Source organism: Pithys albifrons, chromosome 1 (genome assembly GCF_047495875.1).
Source record: "Pithys albifrons albifrons isolate INPA30051 chromosome 1, PitAlb_v1, whole genome shotgun sequence".
In the NCBI taxonomy this organism is placed as follows: Eukaryota; Metazoa; Chordata; class Aves; order Passeriformes; family Thamnophilidae; genus Pithys; species Pithys albifrons.
Window position 1 is genome coordinate 73,982,574 of NC_092458.1, and position 15,253 is coordinate 73,997,826.

The window sequence follows — 15,253 nt, forward strand, 5'->3', positions numbered from 1 at the left end:
TCTGTCAGACTGAAGCAGCTACCAGCAAAGAATAAACAAAGGCACAGCTGCTGCTGAGTGGTAAAAAAGAAATCACTCCCCAGGAGTTAACACAGCAACTCCACAGACTTTCACACAAGAACCCTTGAAAGTTTCTTACAGAATTCTTGAGATTCACCTGGGAACAATTAGGATGTTTTATCAAAACCCTGGACTGGTGAGATATGGAATATAACAAATAAGAATTTTTGCTTTATGGTGTGAAAATTACTATAGCCAATTAGCATGTAGCTTTAACCCTTTATAAACCGCTTCCAGGATATCAATAAATGGCATTCTACCTAAAAACATATTGGTTCATCATGTGATGTCCTTTGATCCTCTGCATTAGTTAACTTTGAAATTTCATGGGACAACCAAAAAAACCAACTATGGAATACAAGTAAATGGCAGATTATGTCTTGCTAACATACTTTGAATTTGCATAGGAAGGATGTCTCTTATGAAATGAAAGTTGGCAGCAAAGACTGTGAAAAACTAATTTCATTCAGCTTTTGAAATCTTAAGAAAGTTCCATAGTTATGTTGAACCCTTGTTTTATCTTTGTGTTAAGTAGCATTTTCACATCAATTTGGATCTCTAGATTCACTTGTATATGTCCTGAAGTTCTATCCGGTTGTTACCTTCTCTTCTATGATAACCTAAGACACACAGTTTAATCAGGATATTGGTTTTAATACTTCTGAAGGTCTATTGTCTACTTCTTTCTGAATTTCAAAGATGCTAACAGCTGTTTAGTATCACTAGCCAGCAAACAAAACTTGCCTCAATATATTGACTATCATGAGTGTTAAACTGCCAGGAGTCATCTTTTTCAATTGAGCAGTACTGGGTTCAATTTTCCATATACAGCCGTTTCACATATCTATATAAAATACATATTCTGTATGTACAGATAATTGAATACCATATTTTATATAAGGCAACCTTTATTTCTTTGTCCTGATGATAGACAACAGCAATAGAAACACTTCAAGGAAGGTGATGGGTGGGTAAAAGTCCCCCAGCTGGGCCTGAAGGGAAGTGTATCATGTGCCTTTTGACACCTTGAGGTGTTGCATTCCTTGAAAGACAAAGGACACAATATTTGGGAAAGTTTTTGTGGTGTCCTCCATCAAGCAATGATATTCTCTCTGGGGCATAAAACCAGAAAGTTTCTCTTCTCTTTTTGCCCCTCCTCATGCCCCTGCTTATTTGCTCAGTTACAAGTGTATTGTATTCTGCAGTTTGGTGAGAGTTAGCTGAAGTATAAAAAGTCAACAATAAATAAAATATATTACTTCTTTACCAGAAGCAGTTATCAGTTTCATGACTATAACTAGATACCCGTCTGTTTTGTCCCTTTGGAGAATTTATAAAGATAAAAGTGCCTCAGAGCCCACTACATCTCCCATTTCAGTATTATCCCTGTAGCAACTTTAGCACCTGAGAGCAAGAAATAATGTAACATGGCCTGTGATTAGCTTCCTTTCCCTCATCTCCTTTTAAAACTCTATTTCTTACTTTCTTTGCCACATACCTTGCTCTTTTACAATGCTTTTTGCATTTACATTTCTTCCAATACACCCTTGTATTTAGGAAATCGACAGTTTTGACAGCTTTCAGTAAATCTGATGGTTTACCTTAAGGTAATAAAACCTCATAATAGGCCACAGAGATTAATTACATTGTGACTTGCCTTTGCTTAGAGGAAAAGAAAGTATGCCTACAGTGTAGTTTACAAAAATAGGATTTCAATAATATTTTCAATTATTGTAGTAGAGCCCTCTGATACTGGATTTTAAGGATTTAGGACTCGATTCAGACCTCTTCATGTAGGTGTCAACATTGCACTGCCCAAAAATCATGGCTTTTAGAGTGCTTCAGATCACAGAAGTCCTTTATGTCTTTAATAAAACACTAAGTGTCTCTGAAGAGCTGCAGAAAATGATCCCCACAGACATCAATGACTCTTACCTGACTACAGAAACCTGATCAGCTGCCTCAGATGGGAACATTTACCATCAAATCACATCCCTGATGCTGAATGCTTCCATGACTTAGCTGGTATTTCAAAATCATCACGTCTGAGAAGGATGTATTCAGTATCTGCTGGTATCCTAATTTAAGTAAAAGTTAGCCTGCTAACCAGGGCCTACATTTTGACAGAACAGGGATGCAACTGCAGAAGTACATAGCTCCAAAAACTGTAACAGCAAGAATGTGCTGTTATTTACATGGCACTACTATGTTTTTTATCCTCTACACTACATGCTAAAAACGCAGGGGCTTTTCACAGTGTAGGAATTGCAAAATGCAGTTACAGAGATAATTTTTTTAAAATAAAAATTTTATGACTGTAGTAGAAGCCAAAATCTCTAAGCCTCTTCTTACGGAAACTGCCTTTTTTTTTGGGGGGGGGGGGGCACGAACTCATAAGTTGCTTGAAGCAAATAGTCTTTCCACCTCTCTGTTTATAAAAAGTGAATCTCATTTTTGGTTGTACTATATACTAAACAATAATAGTACGAAATTGTGAGACATTGATTGACTGTGAGAAACCAAACCAAAACAACATTATTTTTAACTTCTAAGTTCTGCTGTCCAACAGGCTGCAGGGAACAATGTTGTGGTCATTATATGTAAGGTCTGTACAGACTAAGACACTAATTCAGAAGAAAATATGGACAATATTTAGACAAATAATGTGAGTCGTAAACACTTATATTTCTGGTGAATATGCAGGTGCTTATAGTCACATGGCCTTGTTAGCATAGAATTTTAGCAGACAATCATTAGTAGCAGTGAGTGGAAACTATTTGGTGATGCTTTCCTTTTAGTACCCCCTATTCAGGCCATCTGCAGCTCTTTACCTCTCAAGTCTTGAAGCAGCAGGAAGGAGGAAAGTCACTGTAAGGAAACATGTTTTTGGAGCACAATTTTATGGAGATGCAGGCCATGAAAGCCCCGTGCATATGGGGAAGTGGAAATGAGAAAACAAGGCGGTGGCAATAAAAAGGCATTACAATTAGCTGACTAAGCATGAAAACATCAGGGGAAAACCAAAACCAGCATGGAGATGAACAGGACTGTAGAGGAACTTCTGTCTCTTCTGAGAAAAGGCAGGTTTGGGAGAAGGGAGAAATACGGTAGCATGAAAAAGACAAATTCAGTGGCCAGAGAAGCACTTCATATTATTTGTCTTAATTTCACATCATAACAGAACTGGGTAGCTCCTCTTCAATAATTATTTTAACATTGGTTCCACTGATAAGTTTTGAGAAAACATCTTCAGCTCTTGGTACTTGCTGGTCAAACAATTCTTTCCCCTACAATAACAACAGAGTGAAACAATGATGTTCAAGAGATATTCCTATACATAACAAGTATACTTGGAGGTGCATCACTCTGTTGAACCTTCTAAATGTATAGACAGGTGCCCACATAACATCTGAGTTTTAAAATGTTAGTTATTGCCTCAATTCTTCTAAATACTGAAAAAAAGTTTATTCTATATATCCCTGAAGGAATAAAAGGCATACTCACAAAGCAGTCTATAAACCAGTAGTATTTTACAAAGAATACAGTAAAAAGTACACACCACAATGAATAAGATTTATAGGACACCACTGCTTCTATAAACTTGCCCTGTACGATTTCAGATGCTACTGAAATAATTTCAAAGAGTTGTGTTTCTCTCCCTGAGAATCTGTCCCTTACAGCCTGAAAATGTTTTGAAAGTGAAAGCAACTATTTCATGGTAATCAGTTTTTTGGAAAAAAGGATTTTTTTTCTGCAAAGCATGTTATATTTACAGAGCATAACCAGGCATTTAACAGCATACTTTTCTCTACATATCAAATATATACTTACTCTACTTAAAGACACAAGGACTACTCCTATGCCATTTTATTATTTTCTTCTTTTTTTTTTCCTTTTCTTTTTTTTTTTCTTCAATTAGTAGCTGTCTTATTGAGCTGAATGGGTTCTGCCACAAAGCCAACATTTTACACAAAATGCCAGGCAGCAATTAGCTGGTGACAGCTTCTTGACCAGAACTAACCTGGGCTGCGTTTTAACTTGCTACATGCAGGCTGGCCAGTCAGACTCTGTAAACCAGTTCCCTTTTCAACATCCTCTCATACCTCTGACAAAGTAAAGTTTAGAAGCAAAAAATGCCCCACTTTCCAACTCTTTTGTGGAAAAGACTTTGTGCTTTTTGGTGCAGAGGGTGCTTTGAGGTCCCGTAATGTAATTTAAAGAGCTTTACGATGCCTTGGTTTCTTTGATACTGGAAAACAGATCCTAGAAGAGGATTCGTGACAGAGCTCAATCACGAAAAACTAGTGAAGCCTGAAAGGGACAGTGAAAAACAGACAAAAGGAAGCATTTACTATTGTCACTGCAAATCAGTAAATCTTGTTTTGCTCTCTGCTCTCCTCAACCAGGGGTCTCTTGCCCAGTGTTGCACTTCTTGGGACGGTGAAGGGAGAGGACGGAGCGCTGGCAAAAGAGATGGGGGAAATGGATGAGAAGACAGAATACCAAGAGAGACCAAAAAGCGCCGACCTAGGACGCGATAGGGCGGGATGTGTGCACGGCTAGCGATGGGAGGGACAAGCGGGGGCAGGCGGAGTGGAGGTGGAGCCGGTGGGAGCGCTGCTGGGGGAGCCGCGGTGCCCGGAGGCAGCGGAGAGAGTGGGACCTGGAGGGGCGAGCCCGTACCCCGAAGCGCAAACCCTTCGTAAGGGACTGGGCTGGCGGCGAAGAGGGGCGGGGAGGGAGGGACGGGCGACGGGCCGTGGAGGCGGCGGCCAGCGCTCCCGAGGCGGTGGGAGGCAGTCCAAGCACGGGCGAAGCGCGGAGCCGCGAGCGGCAGCCCACCCAGCGCTGCTGAGTCTGGCGGACACTCCGCTTTCCCACCCGCGCCCCGCACACGCTCTGATACTTTCTTTTCTCCAGGCTGCACCGTCCCCGGCTTCGTGTCACCCGCTCCCGGCGGCGAGGGCCGGGGCTGAGCCGTCTCCGCGAAAGCAGCACCATGTGAGCGGGACCTGTGCCGCCGCGAGCACGTCGAGGATGTGAAGAGCCGCCCGCATCCTGCACCGCCCAGCCGTCCGCCCCCCGCCGCTGCCCGGTCGCCTCCCGGGCCGGAGCCTCGCCGGTGTCCAGCGCTGTCCCGGGCCAGCATGACCGAGGTGAAGGCTAAGGAGGCCACAGCGCCTCCGCCTGCCAGAGACGGGGCGGTCCTGCTGCAGGGCCAGCCCGGCCGAGACCCCTTCCGCCGAGAAGCGGAGCTCATTGACATCTCCCTAGACGAGCTGCTCTACCCCAAGAGCAGCGACGAGGAGGAGGACGAGGAGGAGGAGGAGGAAGGGGAGGAGGAGGAAGAACCGCGGCAGCAGCTGCTGGGGCAGGAGGAGGGCCGAGATTCCGTCTCCTATCGGCCAGGGAGCGGCTCCCTCTTGGATAAGGACTCTCTGGACACCGTCCTGGACACCTTCCTGGCTCCCACGGCTCATGCCAACTCCACCGTGGCCGCGGCGCCGTGGTCGTTCTTCGAGGCTCAGGCAGCGGAGGCGCCCGACGGCCCGATGAGCCGCGGCCCCTCGCAGAAGGCGAGCGAAGCAGCCCCGGAGGCGCCCGGTCCTTCGCAGCCCCCGTCGCGGCCCGCCCCGCTGTGGCCGGCCGGCGACGCGCTGCCCCCCGCCGCTAAGCCGCGACCGGCGGGGCCGGGGGACGGCGCGGAGGGTCCCGCCGCGCCCCCCAAGGGCGACGCCCCCGGGCTCGGGGCGCTGCCTGGCGGGTCCCGGGAAGGGGACCCGGGGCAGGAGTACCTGCACGTGCCGCTGCTCCCGCTCAACTCGGCCTTCCTGGCCTCGCGCACGCGGCAGCTGCTGGACGGGGCGGACTACGAGGGCGGCGCGGTGTCGCGGTGCTCGCCCCCCGCGCCGGACCTGCCAGGCTACGGCTTCCCGCCGGCGGACGCCAAGGAAGGGTCTTTCGCCTACGGCGACTTCCAACCCGTTCTGAAGATCAAGGAGGAGGGTCTCGGCCTCGCCGCCCGCTACTCGGGCGGCAGGGCCACCCCCGCGGCGGGCTGCTCCGACTTCCCGCCGGCTCCGCGGGCCGGACAGGAGCCCTCGCTGGAGTGCGTCCTCTACAAGGCGGAGCCCACCCTCCTGCCCAGCGCCTACGGGCCGGCGGCGGCAGCGGCGTCCGACAGCCTGCCTTCCACTTCGGCCGCGCCACCGGGGCTGTACCCGCCCCTGGGGCTGAACGGGCACCAGCCGCTGGGCTTCCCGGCCGCCGTGCTCAAGGAGGGCTTGCCTCAGCTCTGCCCGCCCTACCTCGGCTACGCGCGGTAAGGAGGGCGGCGGGGCGCTCGCCGAGGGACGGGGCCGGGGCGTCGCGCTGCGGGACGGGAGAGCTCCGCGCGTCCTTCTCCGGAGGGGCGGCCTTGGGCGCTGCGGGGGCATCTCAGTGAGGTGCCGAGACGAAAACGAGCCAAGTTTCTGTCGGCGAAGGCCTCTTCGGGGTTTTAGGCAACACCTGCAGCCCCGTTTCCATTCTCTGCGCTGTTCGAGCGCGCCGGGGTGTCCCAGGGCCGTGTGAGACCGGCAGTGTCAGCTTGGCAGCTCGCATCTTGTGGCTCCTTTAGGCACGATAACGCTCCAGGAGATCGTTTGTTACCGCTGCGGGGCTTCGGTCCCGTCCGGTGTCCGAACCAGTGCCCGCTCCAGAGAGTGGCTGCTGTGTTCTCCAGATTGCCCTCCAGAACTCTATCCCGATTTGGAAAAAAACCAAACCAGTTGATTTCACACACACACAAATAAAGAAAGCTGAAACACTTGTATATTGATTTCCTAGAATGAAATGGGATACTGTCATGCCAAGACGTGGATTACCTAGAAATATGTGCAGAAATATGTAGATGCAATGCTATAGTTTCAACAGAAATCCTTTCTGTTTTCTAAATGCAGTGGTTACCTCGGTTAGTCTGTGCCTTTTGTTGGAGGGAAATTGAAAATACCCTTGATATATGCCCATCAGAGTTAGTTACTTCTGACAATGTTGCAGCTGATGGGAAGTGATAATCTGGTTATTAAAGACTTTTTAGTTGAGATGAAATTTAGTTATTTTCCATGTGAAAGAGGCCTTTGAAATTCAATTGACTTCTATCTGATTCTATCTCTGCACAGGAAAAAAAGAGTATCAGTCACAATGACTGCACTCACAAGAGCTGTTGATCTGAGGAAGATGAACATTTTAATAAAGAGTTTCTAGATTGCAACTTTTTTTAGCTAAATGGATTAAAATATAACTTCATGCTTTTTCCCCACTGCTTTCCTCTAGTACCATAATAGAGACAAACTCTGATGCTGGAAGGCAGTCATACCTTTTTTTTTTTTTCTTTTCCTTCTGTAGCTTGATTACAAATTTTAAAATGAAGTTTTTAATATAAAACAGATCAAATTAAGTAGTTAACTGTGCAAAGCTGGATCTTTCATTTCTTCTTTTTCTTTTGAAGGCCAGATGCAGAAACCAGCCAAAGTTCTCAGTACAGTTTTGAGTCGCTACCCCAGAAGATTTGTCTCATCTGCGGTGATGAGGCTTCTGGTTGCCACTATGGAGTACTCACCTGTGGAAGTTGTAAAGTCTTCTTTAAAAGGGCAATGGAAGGTACTATATGATACCATTGTTCCTAATTATCTGAAATATATCTTCTAGGCACTGTTAAAGACATACTGTTTATTTATTGCTCATCTTTATAAATATTATCACTGTAGTATATTTTTTTTTGTTTTGCCAAATCTGTGTAAATATTGCAGTGAATACTGACAGAATTCTTCCTTATTTGGTTTTTTAGTATTACTTGTTTTATTTTATTTATTTACTATTATTTACTGTTATCAGTTAGTCTTTCCAGGCAGGCAGAGTTTCATAAAAACTTAGTATATTACACAATTTGTTTTAAAAAGTCTAAAGGCTGTTGAAAGGAAAATATTGTGAGTATGAACTAAGAACAGGCAGATAAGAATTTATTTTGGCTTCAATCTTTCTTTGAAGCCATAGAATTTTTCTTGCTTGCAGGATCCAGTTTTGGCTTCCTGAGAATTATGGAAATATTTAAAATTTCACTGAGCTATTTCAAGTCATACAAACAACAAATATGTTTGACTTTTTTTCCAAATAGCCATTACATTGTGAAGTCAAACTGCAGGTTTAATAAATCAGTAGCAATACCTATGTTGATTATTTTCCTTTTGGATTATATTATATACCTTGCCCACCAAGATTTTAAATATTAATGCAAGAGCAGATTGTTTTAAATAGTTCAACAGATGAAACAGTAAAAGTGATCCTCCTGCTTTTTAGGCTTTGTCTCCTTTTTTGATTTTTATTTAATCCTGTCAGAACTAGGATATTCAATTTTCTGTTGCATATGCTTAACAAAACCATTGTTACAATGGATACTATTCCTTAAAATAAAAAAGTGCATTATGCATTTTCTTGTGATATTTAGTTTCTTCAGGTTTATAGAGTTTATTACTCTTCAAATGAAAAGGGGAATATTTTGCTAGTTCATGGATTTTCTCTATCTTGAGATCTTTTTGTGTGTTGTGAGATAAAGCACATAATACAGTAATATTAAATTTTTTGCTAAATGTCTGGATTTTATCTTAATTACTTCTGTAATCTCAGATGTGTTGGCTGTTTCAAATCAAACAGCCTATGTATTTTTGTAATTTTTTTCCTGTAGAAATTGTCCTATTCATACACTGTTTATTTTACCTTCCCTGGTGTGTAGACAATACTATTTTGGTTAAGTGCTTCCATTTGGATAAAATGGACTGTTACGTTACCCAGATAACTCTTGGTTTTTTCCATCTCTTAATATTTTTGAAATAGAACCAGAGCTTATTTAAAATATTCAGGCTGAACAATCTATATAGTTTTATAGCAGTGTTTCTATACTAAGTGTGACTGAATCACACATTTGAATGTAAGTAGTAGAGACACATACAGCTTAACAGGGGGGCAGAGTTGTGTGAGGATCACGAAGGTTCCTTAGAAGGCTCATTGGCACTGAATACTTAAATGTATATGATTTTGTAGATATTTTCCGTCTTTTGGGTTCTCGGTTCCCCATATGTGGCTATTTATGTGAAGAAAAAGTTGGTGTTAATACAACAAATGTGGTTTTTTGTAGGCAGAATTTTGAAGTAAGGTTAAGCAAAAATGCACATCCTTTTTTTGGGAACCTGTAGTACAGCAAGTTATGAAATAAAGTTAGTACTGTGAGTGGGGAGGAGAAAACGGGCAAAGATACTGGGTTGGTTTTTTAGGAAACATTTATTTGCACTTAGAGGTGGTACATTTTCTTTTGGACACTTACAAATAACTGATTTACTAGTCTGTAGAGTCAGTTAATGCACAAATAAAATACAAATCTTCTTAAAAATACTTTAAAGATCTCCTTTAAGTATATTGAAAATAACAAAAGTTACTGTTATTTATATTCAGTTAAGAAATTTGGAAAGAGAAAATTGGATTCACTATTTTGATGGGATAGTGCTCTTCCTGCCAATGAGCTGAGAGTGATGAGCAATTTGGAGTAAGCAATCAAAAAAATTCAGAAATAATATTCAAAATGCTTTCAAATATGTAGAGTTACTATATTTGCAAAGTAATGTGCTATTGATGATCATGCATTATTTATTTGCTACCAATATATCTCATTCATGGCAACAAAAAATAGAGAATATTTCTAACAGGGCATTAGGAGAATGAAGATTAAGAAAGGAACTCTACTTTTTTAGCACTAAATTGTCAAACGGTTATTATAAAGTTTCCTTCATGTAAAACTGTGCAGGGCAACTGTGATCAAAGTGCTGGCAGAACACTGCGGTGAAGTGTCTGTCCCTGAACAGGAACCCTGTGTTTAGAGTATTGGGATGCTGGAGTTACACTGTTGCTAACACTTAGTTTCTTGGTAGCCTGCCGTCTGGCCTTCTGGTTGAAAATGTCTCCTTTGCGTCAGTTTTACTAGTGAAAATTTAAAATTACCTAAATTCTGAAAAAAATTTCATGTGCTGTTTTCCCTGTAAGGTCCCACTTCTCATATTTGTTCTATATGTATATCTGCACTTTGTTTATATTATTGATATCTAAGGAAAAGCCAACAAGAATACATGATATTACTGCATGTTGGTCAGAAACTAACTCATGGTTTGTTTAAATACCTGGGAACAACCTATTACAAAATGCATCAAATTATTGTGTAGCACATTTGTCTAGTTTTAATATGTGCTTCAAGCTCAGGGTAGCAACTCTGTGCAGACAATGGCATCAGGGAACAAGCTCAAGCATGTGTAGTACATAACATTTAACTGACCAAGTGTGAACTTTGGTTTTCTCTGAGACGTGAGTTTAGTCAAATGTCTGACAAAAGAGTTTCTCTGTCTGTATATGGAGAGGTACTGTGGAGGAATTGATGATAAGCTACACCTACACAGGAAGAAGGCTGATCATGACTTCAACCAATCTTTCTGATAAAGTTTATCTGACTTTTATCAGTGTTATGATAGGCAGTTTTGTGATGACTGTGATTCACTGTGTAAGTAGTGAAATACTCTGCATAAGAAAAATTGCTGGTCTAAAGAGTTGTGCTTTTCCATAGCTAAAGAATGTAAAATGGCACAACATGCCAACTATTTAAAAAAATGCTAACTACTACTAGCAAATCCTCTTTCAAAACCAAGACAAATGCAGTATCATGGAGACATTTTCGGCTGTGAAATTGATGAGGCAGGTGTTAAAAGTTTCTTTTTCTCCTCACTACACAGGGATTTCTAAGTTTTAATCCAACTTTCCAGGCTGGATCTTGGGATAAGAATTTGGTACAGCATGTACTGTAAAGTTGATAGTGATTAAATTTTCATGAATTAGAAGACATACAAACATACAAAGCAGACACATGGCAAGTTGACAGATAAAAATGCTTTTCACTCAGTACAACAGATTTAATGTTATTAAAGTTCTTTTATTTTGCACATGGCCAAAATGTGTTAATGTACAATAAGATGTGTATTTTCAAATTAATACATAATGAATATATAAAGTAATATATATAATATATAATGACACTTTTTGCGTTCAAAGAATTTGCAATGTGAAAAGAGGAAAATCTGCACTGGTATGTAATTATGTATCTTCATCATACTTTTGACTTCCGAAGTATTTGTTGTCCAGTCATTTGACAAACAGTAATTTGATGAATTGAATTGTATGAGGCACAAGGATTGAGCAAGCTAAGGTATCCTTTTGTTCAGGTACTTTGGCTCTTGTGCCAATGCTGGGCTTCCTGCTGCTCTCTCAGTGACTTACTGGTGTTTTGCTAACAGACAGAACATAATCAACTGCAGAAATGTCAATTACTAAAATTTTTCGCTTGCATTCTATATGATATTTTAGAAACAGTATCAAATATTATCTTAAACATCTTCTCTGGTGGAATGGTAGCTATTTCAGGTAGTGTAAAACCGCATGCTTTAAAAAGGACCAGCAGCTGACTGCTCAGAGTTGGTAATACTCTGTTCTAACTTCACTTCACATGTACACAATGTGAGCAACTGAGCTGCTCATCTTAGGTTCACTTTACAGTGAATGGAGATCAACAAGAATTTTTAGGAAGAAATTTACTGACTTATTTTTAATACATACTTGGGATAAAAATAGCAGTACTTTAACAGTACTGCAGTAACTTTCTGAGCACTGAGTATCAAGGAGTATCTGCATTTGATGATATGAATCCCACCCATATCACCAAGGTAGCTAACACATTTCTGTAGTACATAAAAGAAATATAAGAAGCATATAAAATACTCATATTACTTATTTTAAGTAATAAGTGTTATATAAAAGGTATTATAGATATCTTATTTCATATATAAAATCATAATTAAGTATTAAAATATTTATAAATTATATAAAAAGTATATAAAATAAAAGTGTTTGTAGTAAAACTGTTCTCTGTTAAAAACAGATTTGGATTTGATGTTGTCCACCTCCCTAAGCTGTGTGTCTCTTCCACACTACTCATGATCCACAGTAAGGAGTGATTTTTTAGAAACCACTGAATGGAAAGACTTAGCAGATGGTATAATTTGCCACTGTGCATAGTGATACATGACTGAACTTCAGAGGTTTCCTGGTTATACTTAGCCACAACTTCTGCATTTTCACAAGCGGTTGTTGCTGATATCACTTAACATCTGAGGATATTTCAACAACATGGAGTTTTTTGGAGTTAAAACATAGAAAGACTTACATGTGGACATTGTGATCCAGGAGAATATTACCCTATCCTCATCCTACTGTTATGATTCCATATTCCCTTATCCTCAAAGACAATATTTTTTGTGAGCTTTGTTTCACCAAGCTGTAGGCATTAAAATGCAAACATCTGTTTTGGGCTAATCACTTGTGTCCTTTGGCGAGCAACAAGCTATTAAAAAACCAAAATTTAGACATATACTCAAGGTAAATTGCATCCTAAAGTGCCTGTTTTTCACTTGTGCCCAAGAAGGCAGTGTATGCTGCTTGTTTTGATAGATGTCTATGCTTTAGAATCTAATTAACTGAATAGAATCAAATTAGTCTAAGGTGTTTCCATCAACAGGCAGCAGTACCTGTTTTTGTTTTTCTCTTTTCTTCACATTGCTTTTTTCTACTACTAATGTTTCTGGATTTTTCTACCTTTAATATTCCCATAGTGAGTGACCCTGTTCCACTGATTCAGTTGTAGGACAAGTCAAGGAATGTAAGGAAAATACATATGAAAAAACTTACTATGGCAATGTGCTATGATACTTCCACTAAATTCAGAATAATGACATGACTGAAATACAAATACAAAGCTTCTTAGTTGATAGAAGAATGTCACACTCAGGGTTCAAAAGAACTAATGGTACTTTAATGCTTATACCTCTGAAATAGTTGATGTATTTTTAAAGTGGTTTTCTGTCCAAATCCCCTGTTCTTCATTTGTAAGAAATGGACCCTTACTGACAAAAATGCTGACATTTCCATCATTTCACATGTCTATATCAGTGATGTAGGTCATTAACTTAAAAATTATGACCAAGGAGCAATTGTGACACAAAGCCATAAAAAGAACTGGAAATACTGAGTTGTAGAAGCCGCCATCTCCTCCTAAATGGTATTAGCTGTGGAAAAATTTTACTGTTGTCAGTTCCCATATTTAGGCTCAAAAATTATGCATTTCAAGTTGTTGCAGTAGTAAACAGTCTAGTCAAACCAACTGAAAATCAGTATGAGATAGTATTCCTAATTTTGCAGTTCATGATACTTTCTGTGAATTATGACTTAATTTTGCTTCATTTTGTTTTTTCTGTGGCTTTTTTTTTTGTTTTTCTTGTTGAAAACAATGGAACAGACAGAAAAATGTAAAAAGATTGTAAAAAAGAGTATTGTAACTACTATCTTTGTCCAGAAATGAATGAAAACAGTATAGATACATTCAATTATTCTATTTGTAGATATCATAAAAAAGCATGTACAGGTTGCTCTCTGGAGAAGTGATTTTGGAAGGAAGAAGCCAATGGTATTGCAGAATTCACAGGAAAAGGCAGGAAGATCTTCAGATCAGGATACAAGAGAAGGAAAGAATCTGTCAAAGATTTTGCAGACATTGGAAGTGGTTTGTTGATGAGAAGGAAAACAGTGCAAGCTACATGGTGATTTGAAAGTGATGCTTTCTTTCTAGAGAAATCAACTTTCTTTGGTCCATTCAGCAAAAAAACCTGACAGATGACTGTGATATTAATGCTTAAAGCCAACAGTCAATGGAGTGGAAGAATGCCAGAAGTTTGCTGTCAAACATCAAAAATTACTTGTAAACATGTTCACCAAAGCAATATATACTACAGAAAAACACTGGGTTTAAGTTAGCAATGAACGTCTTAGAGTTTCTTGAACAAAAGAAACATTTTTACTGAACCCTTTTTTCATCACATGTGAGTAAGGCAAAGGAATGAAAGACTAGTTCTACAAAGGTGAAGAAATTACTAGTACCTGTAATAGCAGAGTACATAGAGGAGTTAAGGTGCTCCCTCAGGACTTGAAAGCTGTGTTCACCCTCTCCAAATAACGTGAAGGAAGTAAAACACACCTCTCTGTGCAGCCCTGACCACCAGACAGTTGGATGACCTGGAATGCAATTATTCTTTATTGCCTTCACTTTGAATTACGTTATTATGAAGAAATTCCACACTATTTCAGGTGGATTCCAAGGTGGAACATATTCAGTAGTCACTCTGCTGTCTTTTGTTCTCTTTGGTCCATTGAATTCTAGATTCTTTGCTGTGAAGCAGACTTGCATTGGTAGCCAGTCTTTATACCAGTATAGACTACTGAGGAGTAGTCAGGACACCGGCTTAAGAGTTGAGAAGTGAGAATTTCACTTCAATGGGCAAAGAGGGAATTGGGAAGAAAATTCCCCACTAGCTACTGGCCTCTTTGTTAAAAGATTGTGCATGGCAAGGTCTGTGGGAGATGTGTTTTTTGGATAAGTGGTTAGAGTAGAAAGTCTTTCAGAGACTATTTTCTTTTTATAGAAAATGTTAATTCAGAAATGAAGCTGGTATTAAATGATTAAAAAACATTGTTTGAGGTGTGTGAAATCTTGGAAACTGTAATGGCATGTAATAGCATACAATTACATGAAGGGTGTCTTTTCAGTATTAAAGACTGTGTAGTATAGACTACTAGTTCCCCACGACTGAAGGCCATAAACACAAATAGTGAAAGGTAAATTCAACGCACATTTCCTGTTTTGCAGATTGAAACAGTTTAAATAGAGCAGTGTTACATTTGAATCTGGGCAAAAGTTGATTTAGCTGTGCTTCCCATTTTACTGAGGATGAACTAGGCCAGACTGTTCACCAAGTGGTGGCAAACCTGACTTGACAGAGCATTTTCAGGGTCAGGATTACCATGTATTTGCTCTGACAAGTCAGTTTTTCAACAAGCTAAGGACAAGTGTAGTCTGTTGTCTTAGCTTCCAGAAGTCAAAGTTTTACTCAAAAGCTACATCTGCACCATTATGTTTAATTAAGGTATACAGTTAAACCTATTTCCCATTTTTAAAATTTTAAACCCATATTTATTATGGACTTCCAGAATTCCTTTGTGTTTGGTTTTGTTGTTT

At 40.6% G+C, this 15,253-nt stretch overlaps 1 protein-coding gene across 1 annotated transcript in view; it reads left to right on the forward strand.

Annotated features, from left to right (window-relative positions):
* Nucleotides 1–5,079: 5,079 nt before the first annotated feature.
* PGR (progesterone receptor) overlaps nt 5,080–15,253 on the forward strand; it is a 36,414-nt gene continuing 26,240 nt past the window's right edge. Inside the window, exons 1-2 of the mRNA XM_071571483.1 lie at nt 5,080–6,382; nt 7,550–7,701. Coding sequence (XP_071427584.1) covers nt 5,208–6,382; nt 7,550–7,701 — 1,327 coding nt within the window. The 5' untranslated portion in view covers nt 5,080–5,207. The remainder of the gene's footprint in view (nt 6,383–7,549; nt 7,702–15,253) is intronic.